Source organism: Coenobita brevimanus, chromosome 48 (assembly GCF_032717465.1).
Source record: "Coenobita brevimanus isolate Jiangsu-jjx chromosome 48, ASM3271746v2, whole genome shotgun sequence".
Classification (NCBI taxonomy): Eukaryota; Metazoa; Arthropoda; class Malacostraca; order Decapoda; family Coenobitidae; genus Coenobita; species Coenobita brevimanus.
The window spans coordinates 921,820-944,734 of record NC_137001.1 but is presented as its reverse complement, the minus strand read 5'-3'; the positions used below and the strand labels follow the sequence as shown (position 1 = coordinate 944,734).

At 43.7% G+C, this 22,915-nt stretch overlaps 1 protein-coding gene across 1 annotated transcript in view; it reads right to left on the bottom strand.

The window, feature by feature from the left end:
* LOC145399245 (potassium channel subfamily T member 2-like) overlaps nt 1-22,915 on the bottom strand; it is a 340,618-nt gene that overhangs the window by 8,947 nt on the left and 308,756 nt on the right. Inside the window, exon 26 of the mRNA XM_080271933.1 lies at nt 21,957-22,144. Within this exon, the coding sequence (XP_080128059.1) occupies nt 21,957-22,144 (188 nt within the window). The remainder of the gene's footprint in view (nt 1-21,956; nt 22,145-22,915) is intronic.

Below are 22,915 nucleotides of genomic sequence, written 5' to 3'. Positions count from 1 at the left end.
ACCTCCCACCCATGCCTCCTGCTCACAACTCGATCACAAGGATGGTGGGGTGAAGTTTGGTGAGGTGACTGATAACCTAACCAAACCTAACCAAGCTTAACTACTAATAATTTAACCTAACTCAATCTGGCCTCCAGTTGGGAAACTGGGAAACTAAATCCACCTTTGAGTATGTTGAGTAAGTTTCTGCCATTACGCTTGAAACAATCGTGGGTATGGTTTAAGGAACAAGATGATAATAAAGGAGGAGGAAAGCTTTCAGCAAGAGAAGGTAACTTACCACCTTCAAAATAGTCAGAAAAATATAGGAAACAAACCAGAGGAATATGAATTGAATTGGTAAGGTCTCTAGGCTGAATGCTTAGATGAAAATTTATGGGTTTCACAATTTTAGTGGATGAAATGGAACAAAAATGCTTGCTGATCTGAAAAAAAAAATTACTCTTTCATCCCAAGTGCTCTATTAAGTCAGCATTCAGCTCCACAATCTTTGTTTGATATCGCTCTTCCCAATACATTTCGGACCGACTTAGCATACAGTTATTTCTGCTCCTTAAAGTTAAGTGTATATTTACCGCTCATTCCTTTGCTCAATCTTGTGTGTATGTGTGAATGATAGAGTACTGATACAAAAAATAATATATTCCATTAACTCCTTCATGTGATAGGAAGCGTTATGAGGAACACACTGAGGTGGTTTGGCCAAGTGGAGAGGATGGAGGGTGAAAGACTGACGAAGAGAGTGTATGTGAGTGAGGTGGAGGGGGTAAGAGGGAGGGGGAGGCCGAGGATGAGATGGAGGGATGGGGTGGAGAGGTATATGAGAGAGGGGGGTGTGAGTTTGGAGCAGGGCAGTGAAATGGCGGGGGACAGGGTGACGTGGAGGCGATTTGTTTGTGGCCACCCCAAACGGGATTGAGGCGTCTGACAATAGATAGATAGATAGAACTCCTTCATAGCTGCTGGCCTTGAACAATGCCTTACTGTACCAGTGTCACTGACGTTCAGTTAGGGCGAGCTATAAAAAACACTGCAAACAATTATGGGAAGGGAACGAAGGCCACTGGCATGTTTACATGACCCTACTCTACCATCCCAAGCAGTCAGGAGGTCACTTCATTCCCGATGTTTTTGCCCTTATGTTTGCACGCTACATGCGCCCTAATTTTGTCAATTCTTTCACAAATCACACACAAAAAAGGTCAGGTGTGCCAGATGAGTCTTTTCACATCTGTAATAAAAGAAACTGATTTTAGAACTTTGAAAAAATGGTCCCGAGGCCTGCAACGGGTGCACACAAATTTCTGAACTCATGGCCATTGAGGAGGCTAAACATACACTTACTTTAAGCAGTGAAAGTACCTAACCAAATCAGTTCTTCCTGATAGTCTGTTATATTTTTCTGATTATTTCTGGGTTGGTAAATAAACGTTTCTTGTTAAATCTGTTTCCCCTTTGTTTTTCGCTGTTCTGCTGTGACAACTCTTGTTTTATTCGTGAACATAATGGCAGAAGGGACTCTCCTACCCCAAGTATTTAAACCTGGCCTAACCTAGTTTAACTGTACCTAATAATTTAACCTAATCTTACCTCCAGTAGGGAAATTGGGAAACGAAATCCACCTTTCAGAACATCGAGTTTCTTCCACTGCGCTGGAAACAATCATAGGTACAGCTTATGGAACGTGATGATAATAAAATGAAGGAAATTTTTCAGCTAGAAAAAGTAATTTACCAAACAGAAAATGGTCAGAAAAATACAGAAACAAGATGGAAGAATATGACCTGAATTGGTAAGTTTTTCCGCTGCTTAAAGTGTACATTTACCGATAAATTAATTAGCCTAACAGTACTTGTGTTTTGTTTCCGCCAGATTAATCTTGATTTCGGACTATTCAGGCATCCCTTCACACCATTTAGCCTGGATAATTGAGCACTCTCTGCACACCTTAAACATCTTGGACCACGAGGCATACAAACACTCACCAACATATCAAACTACAACTACTCAAACAACATAATACCCAACATCTGGAAGCATGGTACTACTGTAAGCCCTCATTTATCCGGACATAATTGAGCTAAAGATATGTCCGAGTGGTGGCACCATCCGGATGATGAACACTATTCCCCTATCATACCCAGACCCTACCTATACAAATCTCCAACCTATATCTAACCTATTTGTATAGTCAATCTATCTATCTATTGCCAGATGCCTTAAGCCCGTACGGGGTGGCCACAAACAAATCGCCTCTACCTTGCCCCGTCCCCCGCCATTTCACTGCCTTGCTCCCAACTCACACCCCCCTCTCTCATATACCTCTCTATTCCATTCCTCCATCTCATCCTCGGTGCCTATGCTTAATTTGACAGTGTGTTCCGGTCATTCAGGCAAATTTAAACATCAAAACACACATAGGAATATCCAAAGTAATGCTAAACACCAAGAAAACCATGCAAAAAAACATAGTGAAAACCTAAAAACACCCTACCTAAACACTACTGTATGCCATACCCTTCTTTATTTTGGCAGTGTGTTCCAGTCATTCTGCCATATTTTGACATTAAAACATACTTAGGATTACCCAAAATAATTTTTAACACCATGAAAACCATGCCAAAAAACAAAACAAAAAAACACTGAAAACGAAAAAACACCCTACCTATACACCGCTGAATGTACAGCACCCCTCCTAATTTGGCAATGTTTTCAGGTCATTCATTCATTCATTCATTGCCAGACGCCATGTATCCCAAACAGGGTGGCCAAGGGCTTAGAGTTAATTGTTTTTACAGGGAGGGGCACTAATCCTCCACCAACCCCACTTGACATATTTAGACATCAAAACACACCGGAATATCCAAAGTAATGTTAAACACCAAGAAAACTATGAAAAAAACATTGAAAGCCAAAAAACACCTGACCTGTACACAACTGTATGTATAGTACCTCTCCTAATTTTGGCAGTTTTTCGGTCATTCTACCATATTGAGACATCAAAACACATATAGGATTATCCATATTAATGCTAAACATCATGAAAACTATGCATAAACAAAAATCTAAGAAAAAAAAAAAAAAACTGACAACGGCTTGAAAATCTGTTGTCTGTGATGTGTGATTGCTCCCATGGCTCAGAAAAAATTCCATGGCCAAATATGCCACAGGAAATTGGTTATATTGGTATACATGGTATACCATCATATTTGCTTGTGTTTATATTATAAGCCACTAAAAACACAAAACTTATATGTAAGAGTACAGAAATTCAAACAAGAATAAAGTGTAGAACATAAAACTTACTTTCATATAACTTCCCACCATCCTACTTCAAAATTTTGCCAGCACCTTCCAAGAGTTAAGCATATGTCTAAATGCAAAATTTCATGAGTTTTCTCATGGGTTACTGCAGAATTTCGATACGACCAATACTAGCCAAATAAATTGCAAAAAAAACTTTGAAAACTCACTCGTCAGTGTTATCACCACAGAGAAGGGTAAGGACTGAGGGTGTGAGGGGGTAGCCAGGAGGGTATGAAGGAGGGACAGGAGGGGGGGGAGAAGCGAGGCTGCAGGCAGGATTCTCCCCCTTCTGTCAACAGGCAGATGGGCACTTTTGCCATACTTTTACTCGTGGCTTGCGGTCTCTTAGACGCCGAGTGGCCATGTGGAAACACAACTCACTGTGACCGGGGTACTTTTGCGCTTCGGTAGAGAGGTGGACGGCTGCTGTCGCCGAACATGTACTCATGGTTTGTGGTCTGTGTTCGATGGAGGTGGCGGCTGGGAAAGACTTAGCTCCCATGGCCACGTGATATTAGACATTCAGTGAGGAATGCGTACGGACGTTTTGGCACCGCTTGAGGGTTACAGTTGTATTACTCGGGTGCCGGAGGTTCATTGGGAGTGATAGGACGAGTGCGCAATTTTGACCATTCAGTACAGAGGTGGACGGACAGTTTAGCTCTGTTTGTGGGTGACAGACTACCTCCCGCTCACAGCTCGAGCCCAGCGGCCACAATACCGAATGTTTTGACATGTCGGCTGGCTGGCTGAAGTTCTCGGGGGCTTTAACGTTCGGATAATACCAAGTAACTTCAGATTATGGTTTAACAGAGCCATGGTCCACCGTCAAGATAATGAACGCATCTGGATAATAAGTGTCCAGATAATTGAGGGATCACTGAATCATCACATCCCCAAACCCAAAAAAGACACCAGGTTACCTTCCTTACACCATCCCATCACACTCCTCTGCACCCCCTCCAAAGTCACTCAGGGACTGATACTACAATTAATAATAACTCACATCCCCTTGGCCTCATCACAACTTGGTTTTAGGCCACTACATTCCACAAATGCTCTTCTTACAGACCTTACACAAAGAGTTTTTGATGGCATTAATTCAGCTAGGCCACCACACACAACACTCCCAGTCACACTAGACATTAGCAAAGCTTTTGATACCATCCCCCACCACAACCTCACAAACAAAACATTCAATACAAACATGGACTATAACAAAAAGGTGGCTGGCAAACTATTTAGCAGGCAGATGTGCACATGTAACATTTGTTGGTCAGTCATTGAACATCAGAAACTTCACAAACGGCATCCCTCAAGGATCTTTTTTTATACCTTACACTCTCTAACCTATACATGCACGGCATACCCACACTTCACACGCCACAAATACCCATAGCTTCCTATGCATATGACATAACACTTACATGTACACATCAAAATGCAAACAGACTGACAATAGCCCCAGCCAAATCTACAGTGACCCTTCTTACAAAATGGACAGCTGAACATTGTCACACTCCACACCTCATCATAAACAACACCCCCCTACCACACACACACACACACACACACACACACACACACACACACACACACACCTTACCTCAACATATTACACACAGGTCGCCGACAGAGATGGAGCTCTTCTCGGATTGTGGGGAAATAATCACTGAATCAGCGATGAAAAGGAGACCACCCTATTTTTGATTATGTGAATGAGTGCGTGAGTGGTTGTCCAGTCGGAGAGTACTGTAGTTAAAAAAAAAAAAAAAAAAAAAAAAAAAAAAAGCAGTTTCGGTCATAAAAAGTACAAGATACGGTGGAAATAGAAAGTCTCCGTGTGGTTGCATCATGGTGGAAAGGGACGGTGCTTTGTTTACAACTGGCGAGAGGGATTTCGTGGGCTTCTCCGAAGAGATGTGGGAAATGGAAGTACTAAGCTGAACCAAACATGAGTAGCAGGAGTAGAGAAAACAGCGGAGAGGAATGTCCAGGAGTTAAAAAAGGTATAGGCAGTAATTAGAGAGTTACAGGAACGGACCATGGAGCAGGAAAAAAAGATCAAAATTCCATGGAATAAACTGGAAAAAGTTTGTCCACACGATGATGAACAAGAAAGAGAAGTCACAGAATTAAAAATGAGTAATGAATCTGTCTTTAATGAAATAAAACAGCTCAAGAGGGAGAATAAGAGGTTGGAAGAAGAAAGGACAGGATGAAAAGCAAACTAGATGAGTATAAATCCAAATCAAGGATGCATGATGAGCACATGAAAGAAATCAAGGAGCACCATAAGGGGTGGAAGAAAATTCAGGAGGAAGGAAATGTAAATCTGAAAGAGATTACAGAACAAAGCAAGGAAAAGGCGGAGAAGGAAGTGGTTAGGGTGCTGAGAAGTAGAGAATCTTTAGTTAGGGATGTAGCAGATAAGAAAAAATGTGTAATAATTTTAGGAGTAAAAGAAAAACGTATGACAGTAAGATCAGAAAGAGAAAGTGAAAAACTTGAGTAAGGTTAAAGAAATGATATCAGTAGTTATGGAGGGAAACAACGAAACTCAAGAAGAGATTGAAGAATTGTTTAGGTTAGGAAAGTACGAGGAAGGAGGGGTGAGGCCACTGAAGGTAAAGTTTAAGTCTCAGACAACAGTAAACAAAATCATTATTAGAACATGGAAATTATCAAACAAGTAAGAGTTCAACAATGTTTGGATAAGGAGAGATGCAAATGAGGAAGAAAGAGCTAAAATAAAGGATTTAGTAAAGGAAGCAAAGGCAAAAAAACGAACAGAGAACGGAGGAAGAGAAGACAGTGTTTTATTGGAGAGTTACGGATCAGAAATTGAGGAAATGGTACCGACAGAAGGAGAGAAGAGAGTATAAAAAACATCAAAAATAATTTGAAGGTGGCATACACTAATGCTGATGGTTCAATATTGGCATGGTTAGAAATCAACGATTTCTTGAGGGTACATGAACCTGATGTTATGTGCTTTGCAGAGACCAAGTTAAGAGAAGCTATTGATGTTCACGTGGGAGATGGTAAATACAAACTGTGGAGAAGAGACAGAAAAGAATAAACGGGAGTGATGAAAACATAATTGTAGATACCGTGGAAATGGGAGAAGGCAGGGCTGAAGTGATAAATATGAAATTTTTCTTCCTTAGCCTTTATCATTCTTTTTCTGTGCCTACCCTCCTCTCTTCCTATTTCTCCCATCTTTCCTGTCACTTATTGTTTTTCTTTCCGTTACAGGTGGCTTTACATTGAATGACAAGCCAAATGGTTTCTTGTAAGCCAAGAAACCATTTATAACGCTGGGTGGTAACCATATAACCAAACCATACGTGCTCCCTACGTGTCAACAAGTGGGTTGGTGGAGAGATAGTGCCCCTTCCTGTAAAACAAATAACTCAGAGTCTGGTGATAGATAGACAGAAACTGAAGAGAATAGCAAGAGAGATATGGCGGGAGTGTATGTTCCCCCTAAGACAAGAGCATGGAATGATGATGAATACCATGAGATGTTGTCAGACATGGCTAGTTATTTACAGAAAATGACTGAGAAAAGCAACAATATAATTTTAATGGGCGACTTTAACTGTAAAGAGGTGAACTGGGAGGAATGGGACTCAGGAGGCAGTGAAGATTGGTGGGGCACTATACGATTAAATATAACAATAAACAATGTGATGACGCAATCGGTTAAAGATGAAACAAGGTTCCGAGGTGAGGACACGCCAGCAAGATTAGACTTACTGTTTACCAAAGAACCCGATGTAATAGAATCTTTGAAATATCTGTGTCCTATAGGAAAAAGTGATCATGTGGTCACTGAGTTCCAGATAATAAGAGGGAACGTGGAGCCAAGAGATAAGCTTTATAGGCAGGGAAGATACAACTTTGGGAAAGCAAATTTTACAGGACTGAGAAAACTTTTCGACAATGTGGATTGGAGAAAATTCAGAGAAACAAGAGAGACACAGAGGAAGTGGGATATCTTTCTAGACCTCTATAATTCGGGAGTGGAAAAATTTGTGCCAAGCGTAAGGGGGAAAGAAAACAGGAAAAAGGAGTGGTTTAATAGAAGGTGTATGATAGCAAAAAAGGAAAGAGACACGGTCTGGAACACCTGGAGAAAGAGAGGTAACAACAGAACTAAGGAAGAATATAAAAGAACTAGAAATAAATACACATGAATACACAGAGAGGAAGAAAGGAATATTGAAAAAGGTATAATAGACAAATGTAAGGATGAACCCAAACTGTTTTATAGATTTATCAATGGCAAACTGAAACAAAGGGAAGGAATCACCAAACGGAAAGTAGCAGAGAGGTCTATGACGATGCAACAATGCAAGCTGAAATAGTGAACAAATGTTTCCAATCAGTTTTCACTAATGAAAAAGAGTTTGTGAAAGAGGAGGAAATGACTAGAAATGTAGTGATAAAAGATATAAAAGTGGAAGTACAGGAAGTGTATAAATTACTGGAAACTCAAGATGTAAGGAAATCCCCAAGACCAGATGGAATCTCTAATTGGGTACTGAAGGAATGCAGAGAACAACTGGCGGATAAGATTCACAGTTTAATTGTGTGTTCTCTGGAAGAGGGGAAAGTGCCTCAAGAGTGGAAGAGGACAAATGTGGTACCAATTTATGGGGGAGGAAACAGGGAAGAACCCCTGAATTATAGACCAGTGTCCCTAACCAGCATGGTCGCAAAAATATGCGAGAGAATCCTGGAAGATAGATGGATAAAATGTCTGGAAGAGATGAATATTTTGGCTGGAAGTCGGTTTGGATTCAGAAGTGGAAGGTCATGTGTTTTCAACTTATTGAGCTTTTACTCAAGAGCAATTGACGTGTGACAGGAGAGAGATAGTTGGGTGGATTGTGTGTATTTAGATTTGGAGAAGGCCTTTGACAAGGTGCCCCAAAAGAGACTAATGTGGAAACTAGAGCATATAGAAGGACTGAAGGGGTACCTCCTGGAATGGATGAGAGACTTTTTGAGAGACAGACAAATGAGGACAATAATAAAGGATAGGATGTCTGGATGGAGGGAAGTGACATGTGGAGTCCCAAAGGGCTGGGTGTTAGCGCCAGTATTGTTCCTGATTTACGTAAATGATATGGTAGATGGAGTGAACAGTTATGCAAGTCTGTTTGTTGATAATGCAAAGATCTTGAGGAAGGTAGAGATTGAGGAAGATTGTAAAATGCTGCAGGAGGATCTGGATAGGATACACGATTGGAGTCGGATGTGGGAAATGAAATTCAACGCAAAGAAATGTAAAATATTGGAAATGGGTAAAAGTACCAGGAGGCCATCACTGAATTATTTGATGGGTAATGAATCAATCACAAAAGCGAGAGAAGAGAAAGATTTGGGGGTGCTGGTCCAGGATAGTTTGTCACCTGATAAACATATTAACAAGAGCTAGAGGGACCTATAAACTCTTGACTAACATAAGAGTAGCATTTCGTTATATGGATGGGGAGATGATGAAAAAATTGATAGTGGCCATGATCTGCCCCAGGTTAGAATATGCAGCAGTAGTGTGGTCCCCACACAAAAAGAAAGATATAAACAAGATTGAGAGAATACAAAGACAGCAACCAAAATGGTCCCCAGTTTGGCAGATCTGTCGTACAGAGAGAGGCTAGAAAAGCTGAATTTGCCTTCCTTAGAGGAAAGGAGAAAGAGGGGAGACATGATTGCAGTGTTCAGGACCATAATGGGAGTAGATAAAATTGACAGAGAAGAGCTGTTTGTATGGGATAGGAGAGTAACAAGAGGACATGGAATGAAATTGAAAAAGTCAAGCTGCTTGAAGGATATCAAGAAATATAGTTTTCCTTATAGATGTATAGACCTGTGGAATAGCCTGGACAAAAAGATCATCCAGTCTAAAAACTTAAACGAGTTTAAAGCTAAATTTGACTTATTGAGAAACAGAGACGGGACCCCACAAGCACAGCTCATTTCCTGTATATCACAATTAGGTAAATACACACACACACACACACACACACACACACACAAAATCCTTTGTGTTGCATGCCGTACACCAATGTCATTTAAACAACACATCAAACACATTAAAAATAAATTAACACAAAGACCCAATGCCCTAAGGTCACTTGGTGATGCAACATTTGGACACAACAAAGAAATCACCACCACAGTGTAAAAACAGTAAATACATTCAGTGAAGAACTATGCAGGCCCTGCTTGGGCCTCTAACCTCACTGAAATACATTACAACTCCGTACAGACCATACAGAACAAGGCCCTAAATATAATCACAGGCTGCACAGCTACTACACCTTCAGATCACCTACACCAAGAAACCAAAGTCCTCAAAGTCAAGGACCATCTAGACATAACAGGCACACACACTCTTGCTGCAGCTGCCACAAATCCACATCATCCACTACATTACAAGGCTGCACATCCACACACATCAGGGAACATCAAAACAACACCCAGCGCATGATATCATACACAGATACTGTCATCTCTCCCCCCTCACCTGCCTCAGACCAGCTTCCAGAAACATTTCCATGCTCAAATTACTCGCTGCTCCATTCAGTCACTCAAAGACAACACACAGCTGCTTGCATGGCCTCCTGATATCCACCCTTCTGAATCCTACCTCCCTCATGAGGACAGGGTCCACCAGGCCAGGCTGAGATGTGGGCATCATCCAGCCCTCTTGTGTTATCAGAAGTGGCTGGATGACTCCATCGCTGATGCCTGTCCAGGATGCAACACAACACCCCATACACATTATGGAAGGCTGCATCACACACAATTGCCTGTGACAACAACACAACATATACTCCATGAGAGCTCTGTGGGAAAGCCCGATCTCAGCCGTGGCCTTCCTTAGGGACTCGGGGCTGTTCAGTCAGACTGCCTAGGGAACAACAACTATTACTACTAATACCACCTGATCACTACCCCATCCCACACATGCATGATTTCCACCACTAGCTCTACAAGAAGATATTCTCAAAAATCGACCATGTGTGTGCCTTCCACCAGATTCCTGTGGCACCTGAAGACATCCAGAACTCTTCCATCAACACTCCTTTTGGACTCTATGAATACGCCTATGTGAATTTTGGAGTACACAGTGCAGCTCAAACCTTTCAACGATTCATGGACCATATTCTCCATGGCCTTGATTTCGTCACAGCACACTGTACCAGCATACCCCGGTTTAGCGATGCAACTGGTTAAGTAAAAACCCATTGCTAGTCAGAGTATCATATCTCAGGATAAATTTAACACGTAAAGTACAGGGATGCATTTTTAAGCCTTGGGTTTCGCCCCCAACCAAGTCCTAAACCCACCTAAATGAGCAAAAAAAAAGAAGTTTAAAACCAATCTAAAAGGCGTAACAGCTATACAAGAAGCTAACCTAAGCCTAAAACCAGTGTCCATCTCACCTCTACCCAGTCAAGGTCACTGGAGAATTCAATCTCAGACTCGTATTCAAACCCAGTGGAGAAGAAGCAGCAGCATTGTATACAATCCCACCATCAGACGGTCCAGGGACGATTAAATAAACATCTGTTTTGCATAATAATAATCTATAAATGATGCAGACTTGTCCATGGTGCGAACTGTTATGACAGAGAATCTTTGATGTTTTGACTGGGAATTCTTTCGACGGGGAGTGCGATCGATGATGCGATCGGGATTGCCTTTTCAGTGGCCCCTCTTTATGTCATTTTTGTTACTGTTCTGGTTGCTGAGCTCCTTTATTTTCTTCTTTCTTATTTTTGAACATTTATTTGGAAACTCCTTGTACAGATATTTTTAAAGCGTTTTCCCTTGAACAGCCCGAATGTCAACACATGATTTATCAATCGATGACTCGATCGGGATAGCCTGGTCAAAGGCCCCTCTTTACGTCGTTTTAGCTACTGTTTTGGTTGCTGAGCTCCTTTACTTTCTTCTCTCTTATTTTCCAACACTTATTTAAAAATTCCTTTGTAATTTCAAAGCTTTTTCCTTGAGCATCCAGAATGTAAACATATGATTTATTGATATCACAGATTTCATCAATGCATGAAATATTTACTCTCAGTTATTTTCATAATTGTCAATAATTACTTAAAATTATTATTATGTATTCCATGATAGGTTACATGACAGTTCAGTGGTCAAACATGAAATATTCTTTGTTAAGTCGCCTAGTTGTCCACACTGTTTTGTACCTCATCCGATAGGGGAGAATCCGAGCCCAAATGACAGCGTTCACTTCACCTATGACTAAAACAGATTAATCTAAGTTTAAAAACAGTTTATAAATCAACCTAAACACAAAATTTATGTCTATAACATCATCAAAACTGGTAAAAAGATATTCAAAACCCATTGTAAAACTGGGGCTGGGCCTATGATAGCCAGGGTAGGGTGGTATCTCTACCCCCATCATTATTTTGGGGTATCGTATCTAGGGGTATCATAAATCGGGGTTTGCCTGTACATCGACGACATACTGGTTGCCTCCCTGCCCACTGCTGACCATCAACACCACCTGCAGCTTCTTCAACACCTCCAAGACTTCGGTCTCAAGATTGATCCAGCCAAGTGTACTGTATCTCTGGTGCTGCATCACTTGACTTTCTCTGCCACAGAGTCTCTGCAGATGGCATCCAACCTCTCCCACAGAAGATCGAAGTCATTCAACAGTACCCTCAGCCCGATACAGCGAAGATGATTTGGGAAGTCCATGGCATCATCAACTATTACCACTGCTTCATTGCACAAGCAGCTGACCTTCTTGCACCTCTCCACAACCTCCTCAAGGGGCTTCTGAGGTCATCCCGCCAATTGCTCACTTTGACCGAGGAAGCCCAGGCTGCATTCACCACAGTTAAGGAACACAATTCGTGATTCACTCTATTCATTCACCTTGTGTCAAACGCCACCAACACACTCACCTCAGATGCCTCAGCCACTGTTGTCGGTGCACTCTTAAACAAGAGATCAATGGCCAGCTAATGCCTACTGCTTTCTTTTCACAAACTCTCCAGTCCCCCCAAATGAAGTACAGCGTCTTCGATCACGAACTACTGGCCATATACCTCGCTGTCAAGCACTTCCAGCACTTCCTTAAGGGCTGCCAGTTCACCATTGACATGGACCATAAGCTGCTTGTCCACGCCTTTGCCACAAAGTTGGAGACGCACACACACTCAGAGTCCTTTGCCACATGGGCTAATATCTCTGAATTCACCAGTGACATCTGGCACAATGAAATCGTTCCCCCACCCTTTTTTTAATTTTTAATTTTCATTTTTCTTTTTCATGCAAGGAAGATGGAAACAAAGGCCAGGGGCCTACAAGTTGCTTAAAGAGAGAGAGAGAGAGAGAGAGAGAGAGAGAGAGAGAGAGAGAGAGAGAGATAACAGAGAGCCAAATTCAAGATAGATTCATTTATATATGCCTGGGCACAATGCATTTGAAAGACTTGAGATCATAGGCAGCAAGAAAAACAGACAAAGGGAGACAGTTCCAGAGCTGACCTGTTGCATACATGAAGGACTGGGAGTAAGAGTTAACTCTTGCATTAGACAGCTGGACAGAAAAAGGATGAGAGTTTGCTGCTAGATGGGTGGTAATGGTGGAGGGATGCAAGCAGACAGTTCAGAGAAGCAGTGACCACTGAAGTAGCGATAAAAAAGAGATAAAGATGCAACAGTGCAGCGAAGAGACAGAGGTTAAAGAGAGCCAGTAAGAGGAGGAGAGTTAATGAGATGAAAAGTCTTTGACTCCATCCTGCTGAGAAGAGCTGTATGTGGGAAGCCTCCCCACGCATGAGAGTTGGCTGAATAAAACCACCCATGGTGGCTCGGTGCTACGTCGTCTGCCTCATGGTCGACCTGTGTCAGGATACGAAACGTTGTCCTGTCTGTCCCCCCCTGGGGGTAGGGGGGTTTCAAGAATACTCCCCCAGTATCCCTGCTTGTCGTACGAGGCGACTAAAAGGGTTGGTGGTGGGTTAGTGCCCCACCCCGTAAAAAGAACTAACTAAAAAAGCAAATAAAGCGCCTCGGACCCGGACGGACCATACGTTGACGACTAAGGAACGGACAAAGGACATTCTGAGGGTAGGAACGTGGAATGTGAGAGGAGTGAATAATGAAGTGAAAGAGAGAGAGATTGTCCAGGTGCTTGAGGATGCAAAAGTGGATATATGTGGATTGACTGAAACTAAATGGAAAGGTGAAAGGATGAGAGAATGGGAATACGGTGTAGGTATATGTGCGGGAGTCAGTGAGAATGAGAGGGCAAGAGAGGGAGTATGTCTGATGATAAGCAAGAAGTGGAAGGAGAATATAAGAGAGTATGGAACAGTGGGTGCAAGGATTGTATGGGTGAGGATGAAAGTAGGTATACAAGCATGGGCGATTGTATGTGTGTATGCTCCAACAGAGGATCGAGTGGCAAGAGTGAAAGATGAGTTTTGGGCGAGTAGAAGCATGTATGGACAAGTTTGAGAGGAGCGAGAGAGTGCTGTTGATTGGAGACATGAATGGCAAAGTCGGGAATGTACGAGTGGATGGAGTGGTTGGTCAGTGGGGTGTGCCAGCGGAAGTAGATGGGAATGGTAGTGCTTTGGTGGACATCTGTGCTGGTAAGGGGTTGGCAATAGCCAACACCTACTTTCGTCATAAGATGATCCACCGGTATACATGGAGAGTAATGAGGAGGATGGATGGTGAACTTGTTGAACGAAAGGCAATGATAGACTACGTGTGTGTGGATGAGCGAATGAGAAGACAAGTGTTGGGATGCAAGGGTGTGGAGAGGGTGGGGGGAATGGAGTCTCGGACCATCACTTAGTGATGGCCAAGGTAGAGCTGCAAAGAAAGTGGTTGAGGAGGCGAAGGGGAAGACAGGAGGAAGCAGCTCCTGTGAGAAGAGTGGAGAAATTGCAAGATAGTGAGAAGAGGACAGAGTATAAGAGCATAGTGGAAGAAAGATTGGGAAGGTATGAGCTAGAGCAGATGGAAGGGGTGGAAGACGTATGTAAGATATTCACGGAAGAGATAAGCGCAGCGTGTGAGGCGGTTTGTGGAGTGAGGAGGAGATGCAAGGGTGTGCAAGGGACAGCATGGTGGAATGATGAGGTGAAACGAGCTGTGGAACAAAAGAAGAAGGCATATGGTGAATGGTTGGCGAGTAGAGGTAGGGGAGAAGATGAGAGAGAGAAGAGAGAGGTATATGTGAGCAGGAGAAGGGACGTTAAGAGACTGGTGAAGGAGAGTAAGAAGAAAGTGGATGAAGAGTTTGGGAGGAATCTGAGTGTGAAATGGAGGGAGAGTAAGAAATTGTTTTGGAAGGAGGTAAAGAAAGTAAGGCAGTGTGAAAGGGGAAATAGTAGGGGAGTGAAAGATAGGAATAACAGATTGTTGGTGGAGAAGAGAGAGAAATTGAGGAGATGGAAGGAGCACTTTGAGGATTTGTTGAATGTAGAGAGGAGAGCAGTGTGAGTATAAGTGGTTGGGGAATGGCTGGGAGAAGAAGAGATGAGAGGAGGGAGGAAGAGATCAGTAGGTCGGAAGTAGTGGAAGCGATGAAGAAGATTAAGCTGGGAAAGGCCCCAGGAATTGATGGAGTGTGTGGTGAAATGCTTAGGTATGGGGGTGAGATTGTTGTGGAGTGGATATGGAAGTTGTGTAGATTGGCTTGGGAAGAGGGAAGGGTTCCAGAGGACTGGAAATCAGGTATAATTGTTCCTCTGTACAAAGGAAAAGGGGAGAGAGAAGTATGTGGTAACCATAGGGGTATTTGCCTTCTTAGTGTGACTGGTAAAATATATGGTAGAATACTCATTGATAGGGTTAGGCATATGACAGAGGAGCTAGTTGGAGAAGAACAAGGGGGGATTTAGGAAGGGAAAAGGGTGTGTAGATCAGATATTTGTTCTAAGATGTTTAGTGGAGAAGTATCTAGAGAAGGGAAGGAAAGTGTACGCTGCCTTCATGGACTTGGAGAAAGCTTATGACAGAATAGATAGGAAAGGTATGTGGAAGGTACTAAGAATATATGGAGTGGAGGGGAAATTGTTGAGTGCTGTGAAGAGTATGTACGAGGGAGCTAGGGCTACGGTGCGAGTGGATGGTGAGTTGAGTGAGTTCTTTGATCTCAATGTGGGACTGAAACAGGGGTGTGTAATGTCTCCATGGCTGTTTAATATATATATGGATGGGGTCGTAAAGGAGGTACAAGGTAGGGCAGTGGATGTGGGGGTGGCCCTAATGAATGAGGGTGAGATTTGGAAGCTTCCGGTGTTGCTGTTTGCTGATGATACAGTATTGTTGAGTGAAGATGAATGGGAGTTGCAAGGTTTGGTGAATGAATTTGGGACAGTGTGTAGGAGGAGGAAGCTGAAAGTTAATGTAAACAAAAGTAAAGTTATGGTGTTTGAGAGGGAATGAAGTCACAGAGTGTGCAGTGAGGTTGGATGGTGAGGATATGGAGAATGTGAGCGCATTCAAGTACTTGGGTAGTGTGATGAGTAAGGATGGAACTTTGGGGGATGAAGTACGTGAAAGGGTACAGCAGGGAAGGAAGGTTGTTGGCACACTGAAAGCAGTGATGAGAAATAGGGAGGTGAGTATGGAAGTTAAGAAGTCACTGCATGATGGTATTGTGATCCCTACCCTGGACGATGGAAGCGAGGCGTGGACCTTGCAAGAGGGGAACAAGTCAAGAGTGAGAGCAGTGGAAATGAGTTACTTGAGAGGAGCATGTGGAGTGACATGGAGGGACAGGTTGACAAAAGAAGAAGTGAAGGAACGTTGTGGGGTAGATGTGGATGTGGTTGAAAAGATTAGGAGAAATACACTGAGGTGGTTTGGACATGTGGAGAGGATGGAGAATGAAAGACTGACTAAGAGGGTGTATGTAGGTGAGGTGGAGGGAGGGAGAGGGAGGGGTAGACCGAGGATGAGGTGGAGGGATGGAGTTGAGAGGTATATGAGGGAGGGGGGGGTGAGTTGGGGGGAGGGGAGTCAAATGGTGGGTGACAGAGTGACTTGGAGGCGTTTTGTCTGCGGCCACCCTTTGCGGGATTAGGGCGTCGAGCTATAGATAGATAGATAGATAAAGTCAATAACTATGCGGAAGTAAAGAAGGTACGGAGTTGGCTTAGAACATCCAATCTCTTGGAAGCAGATTTTACTAGAGAGGTAATATGTTCTTTCCAAGATAAATCCCTAGAAAATGAAACCTCAAGTATGATTAAAGATGATGGATATTGTTAAAAATTAAAGGGTACTCCTGTGAAAGGTTTTCTTAGGTTGACAGATGTAAGAACTGAGTGTTTGATGCAGTACAAACAAGGTTACTTTTACCCCAAACACAGATATGAGCCAACTCAGACATTAGGTGTGCCATAGCCCCATCCCTTGTTTGTTAAGGCAACCGCTGAGATGGACACTGCAGGAAGCGAATGGAAAGGTGAAGGGTGGAGTCATCAGTGTATGAGTGGATAGGGTTAGATGTACAGATTAGAAGGTCATTGATGAATTAAAGGAAGAGAGTTGGCAATAGGACAGAGCCCTGAGGAACATCACTACTGATAGCTATACGAGAAGAACAGTGGCCGTCTACAACAGCAGCTATAGAATGACCAGAAAGGAAGCTAGAGATGATGGCACAGACAGAAGGATAGAAACCGCAAGAGGGCAGTTTGGAAATTAAAGATTTATGCCAGACTCCATCAAAAGCCTTTGAGATGTCAAGTGCAATGGCAAAGCTTTTGCCAAAGTCCCAAAAGGAGGATGACCAGGAGTCTGAAAGGTAGGTGAGAAGATCACCAGTGGAGCGTCCCTGACGGAACCCATACTGATGATCAGAGAGATGGTTGTGATAGGAAAGATTCTTTAACATTTTTTTTGTTAAAAGACTCGAAAACTTTTGAAACAGAGGATGTTAAAGCAATCGGGCAATAGTTAGAGGGCTGGGAATGGCCACCCTTTGTTGTGAGAGGCTGAATCAGAGCAAACTTCCAGCAAGAAGGAAAGACACAAGACGAAACAGCTTACCTAGGCAGGGTGTGAGCACAGAAGCATAGTTCATGAAGACAACAGGAGGGGCCCCATCAGGCCCATATGCCTTGTTAGTAATGAGGCCAGTGATGGCAGAAAATACATCAATTAAAAAAATTTTAATGTCAGCCATGAGGAAGTCAGAGGGAGGAAGTGATGAAGGGATGGCACTGGATCATCTAAGGTTCAATTGGAGGAGAAAGTCTGAATGAATAGTTCTGCTTCATCTGTAGAAGAAATGGCCACAGAGCCATCACAGTGGAAAAGAGGAGAGAAGGATGATGAGGTAAAGTTGTTAGAAAGGTTTTTGGCAATGTGCCAGAAGGAGACAGAAGATTGATTTCGAGTTGGAAGGTTCAGAGCATTTAGTACGGATGATATTATATTTTGCAAAGGCAAAGAACAGACTTAGCACGATTCCTGGCCGAAACATAAAAAAGATGAGATTCAGGGGTGGGATGGCTCTGGTACCTTCTATAGGCCTTTTCCTTGTTGTGGACAGCATTAAAACAAGCGTAGTTTAACTAAGGTTTTTTTTGCATTAGTCAAAGGATATGAGAATGAACTGTATGCTTCCATGCTCAAGAGAATAACCTTTGTAATGCACATGGCACACTCAGAAGGCTCTCAGCTATAGAAAAAATAATCATTCCAAGGAAAATCAAAGAAGTACTGCCTGGGGGCCTCCCAATCAGCAACTGACTTTTCTTTGGAGGGTCCACAGGCCAAGCTGGAGCAATAGAACATGTTAAGGTGATAAGGTCGTGATCAGAGAAGTCCTACAGAGAGGAAAGATCTACAGTGTAAGCAGAAGGATTAGTTGTAAGGAACAGGCCAAGTATGTTGGAACTCTCTCCATGGTGGTCCAGGGTATGGGTAGGGTGCTGTACAAACTGCTCTAGGTCATTAAAGATATTAAAGATGTAGCCTGTTCACCAGGTGGATCTATGAAAGGAGAGAAGAGCCGAAAGTGGTGGTGAACATTGAAATCTCATAGAATGGAGATTTCAGAGAAAGGAGAAACAGACAGGATACGTTCCATTGTAGATGCAAAACGGTCGAAGAATTTTTCATAGTCAGTAGAATTTGGGACTAAATAAAGAGCACAGTTATACTTAGCCAGAGAATGACAGGAAAGTCAAAACCAGAGAGTAGAGAATTCAGAAGAATCAAGTTCAGGAACGCGAGAGCATGCCCTCCCCAGCATCTCCATCATCAGGCCTTAGGTGTTCCCAGTCAACAAGCTTCTCTCTGCAGTCCAGCAGCACAACGAAGCCCTTGCCAAATATAGGAATTCACCCTCAAGCCTTGAATTTAAGGAGCTTCCCATTCCCAGGAAGACCTCAAGATTTGGTGAGATGTTTCCTGCAAGCAGCCCAGACCATTCATCCCATGCACCCTTCGTTGCATCACATTCAACCGCATACACGACGTAAGTCATCCAGGAGTACGTACCTCCCAGCATCTCCTCACTCAGCGTGTTGTCTGTCCTGGCATCAAGGCAGACACTCGTGCTTGGACTAATCAATGTGTTGTCTGTCAGTCATCTAAAGTTAAACGACATATTTGCTCCCCTGATGAGACGTTACCCATCCCTAAAGGGCGCTTCAAGACTATCCACCTGGACATTGTGGGGCCCCTTCCGTCTTCCCAGGGTTACACCTATCTCTTCAATTGCACATATGGGCTAAGGTCATCCCCATGCCAGATGCTACCACACAGACCACTGCCCTGGCCTTTTTGTCTAGGTGGGTTTCTTGCTTTGACGCCCCGACTACGATCATCACTGACCGGGGTGCGCAGTTTGAATCTGATCTCTGGAGAAAGCTACTGCAATTTCTCGGCACTTCCCAACACTGCACCACAGCCTACCACCCCCGGTCAAATGGCATGGTTGAATGCTTCCACTGCCAGTTGAAGCATGCCATCGAGGCACAGCCTCACCTTTACCACTGGGTGAACATACTTCCTATGGTGCTCCCTGGAATCTGTGCTTCACCCAAAGAAGACCTCAACTGCAGCCCAGAGCACCTCACCCTCGGCGAACCCCTCCAGCTTCCTGGCAACCTCCAACTGGACTCAAGCCCTCTTCTCAGTCACCATGACCTACTGCAGGCACTACAGTGCATCGTGACCTCCAAAGCCATGGCTCCCCGTCAACCCTCAAACAACCAAAACGCCATACCACCAGCCCTCACCAATGCTGACTACGTTTTCGTCAGATGGGATGCCTACCATAACCCTCTCCAGTGCCCATAATGGACCATTCCAAGTCATCTCCTGTTCAGCCAAGTTAACTACGATCAGCAGCAACAGAGACTAGGACACCATGAGCATTGACCACTTGAAGCCAGTGATCATGCCTCCGGGTGAACCACCAGATGCCACCCCACCATCCCAACAGGAGCCTCCAACACCCAGCACACCACCACCATCATGCACATTTGACATATGGGTTCCACCGTCCACCTTACCAAGTAATGATGCCAATGGCAAGACTCACAAATCTGTTCTTCCTCCACAGGTGTATTCTATCATTCTTGCCGTGGATGCTGCCGGCAGATACACAACTCGCAGTGGCCATACACATCCCAGGGCATATGTCTCACACATCAGAGGAAGCCCTCTTCCCACAGCACCTAGGGGGGAAGGGGAGTATTGCAGTGTCCATTACCAGTGTCCACTACAGCAGCCTCCCCTGCAACCACTTCCCCTGGCGGGCTTGGAGACAACATACGTGCTCTCCAGGCAGCAACAGCACAGGGGACACCTGGCTGCTATGCCCTTTTGCCCACAGGAACAGAGCAGGTGACTCCACAGAGACGCTGGGGAAGCCTGACCAGGGTGAGCACCATCATCATCTCAGCAGCACCAACTCTGCCTCCAGTCTCCCCAGCAGCATCAGCTCCAGCTTCTCCAGCAATATCTCACCAGCACCACCAGCAGCTTTCATCATTACAGCAGATGGCTACCTCCTATACACTGCACCTGCTGTAATCTTATAATAAACTGCCGTCCAGTGAGCTTCCTTTCTCCCATCTCTGATGTGTTTGCCCCTTGGTCTCTGTGTGTCACTGTGGTAAAGGGGAGTATGACAACCAGTGAATAGGGTACCACAACAGTGTTTCTTCTTTTATGGGAGGGTATTCCAATCTCTATGTTCTGATGTAGTAAATTGTCTTGTTGCCTACATATACATTCTAAATGCCTAGTGATCTAGCAGATTACAGTGCTCCAAGTGGATGTGACCCATGGGGATCTGACTCTGAAAGGTGGTTGGAGTTTCTTGCTCATCTACTACAGCTCATGGATGACCAACAGGTCACCCTTCCCATAACTGTTTGACCCAAACAGCCTACCCCTAGGCCTGTGATCCTGATGGGGCAACATTGGATTGGATGATGGATGAATGGATAGAACTATAATTTGTTACTGCAGAAAAAACAATTGAAACTGGAAGCTTCTGCACTCCATTCCTTCCTGCAAAACAAACTCTGAGTTATGACAGGCAACTGATCACAATTCTGTTAATGAATCCAGTAACAAGATATGGTAGGAGGTGTCAACGTGATGATGAAGATGGCTTATATCAGATGCCACACACTGGACAAACAACTCAATTAACAAAGAACTGGAGACACTAAGGGAATTGCTGTCATATGGAGGAAAAAATGACAAAATATGAAAAGGTGACAAGACAAAAACAACCACAAACCAGGGAACAAAGGAGGGTGCTAGCATACATAAGAGAAAGAGGATAGGAAAATGGAGGAAATGCAAGAAAATAAATGTGATAACAATAATAGCAATAATAATGATAATCATCATCATTATCATCTAATCCTGTGTTGCCCCATGAGGAGTGTTGGAGCCCGGGGCTAGGCATATTGGTCCTGACACTGAAGATGAGAGTGACCAGCCCCACACATCCCTGAGTGGCACTGCATGAGCAATAAACCCCAACCACTCCTTGGATATAAACCTACGCAGGTTCAATCTGGTTCGAGCGCCTTAATTACCCACTAAACCACCAGGTGACATAATTTGGTTATATGGTTACCACCCAATGTAGTACATGGTTACCTGGTGTACAGGAAACCATTTGGCTTGTCACTCAGTGTAAAGTCACCCATAGACAGAAGGAAGAGTAAAGAATGAAGGAAAGAAAGACAGACAAGGATGGAAGGAAAGAACGAAAGAAGATAGAAAAGGGCAGTCACTCGAGGGCAACACTACATCAAGTGAGTGGATGGTAAGTGTCCCCACCTACCACTAATAATAATAATAATAATAATAATAATGTGATAAAAACAGGAATATTAAACAATTAAAATAAAGAGGGTGGCATAAGATGGTACCTAAACAGTCAGGGACATTCACAAAGAAAGGAAGCTTGTGATTACACATTAGACACAGATATGAGACACTGCAAAAGACATATTGCAGAAGAGAGAGAGAGAGAGAGAGAGAGAAAGAGAGGAGGTAGCTTACTGGGCCTGTGAGGAGGCCAGGCTGACAAAAGAGCTAATGGTGGGGAAGGCAATGGTTGCTGAACTATGGGCTCACCAGGTGAAATCTGAGGGCTGTCTGGGAGGCTGAGTGAGTTTGATTTTGGTGCGGTAGTAAGGGATGGGGGCCTGGTGAGAGTTGTGCTGCGCCGCCTTGTGTCACACAGGGATATGTTGGACTTACGACTTGAGTTGTGACGTTCAAATGTCTTCTGTGCGGAGAATGGGCTGGGCCGAATGATGTATCTGTGAACATCAGCACAAGTGTCAGATGACGAATGGTAAGAGAAAAATAACAAAAGGAGAAGCTGGACCTGTGACATGAGTAGTGCCACTCAAAAGTCTTCTGCACAGAGAAAAGGCTGGGCCAGAAGATGTATCTGTGGGAATCATATGTTTGGATTGAGATGAAGAATGACAGGATTGATAATGTACTTCTCACACAAGGAGATGCTGGACTAGTGGCACAAACTGTGCGGAAATTTTGGGATAAAGGAATGGAGGTTGGCTGAATTAGTCTGTTAAATCGGGCTTTCACTGTATATCATTTCATTTATGAAGGCTAGAACATACTTGCATGCATCAGCCTTGGTCACATAATATTATACAGTGTATGCAGGTGAAGTGGAGGGAGGGAGAAGGAGGGGAAGACTAAGGATGAGGTGGAGGGATGGAGTTGAGGGGTATATGAGGGAGAGGGGAGTGAGTTGGGGGGAGGGGGGAGTGAGTTGAGGGGAGGGCAGTCAAATGGTGGGTGACAGAGCGACTTGGAGGCATTTTGTCTGTGCTCACCCTTTGCGGTATTAGGGCATCGGGCTATAGATAGACAGATAGATAGATAGACATATATATACTGTATATATATACATATATATTGATAGATAGGTAGATAGATAGATAGATAGACAGATAGGAGTGTGATGCTGTATGGTAGTGAGACCTGGGCAGAAAAGGAGGAGGATATTCGCAGGCTCAATTGTACAGAAATGACAATGATTTGGTGGATGTGCAGTGCGT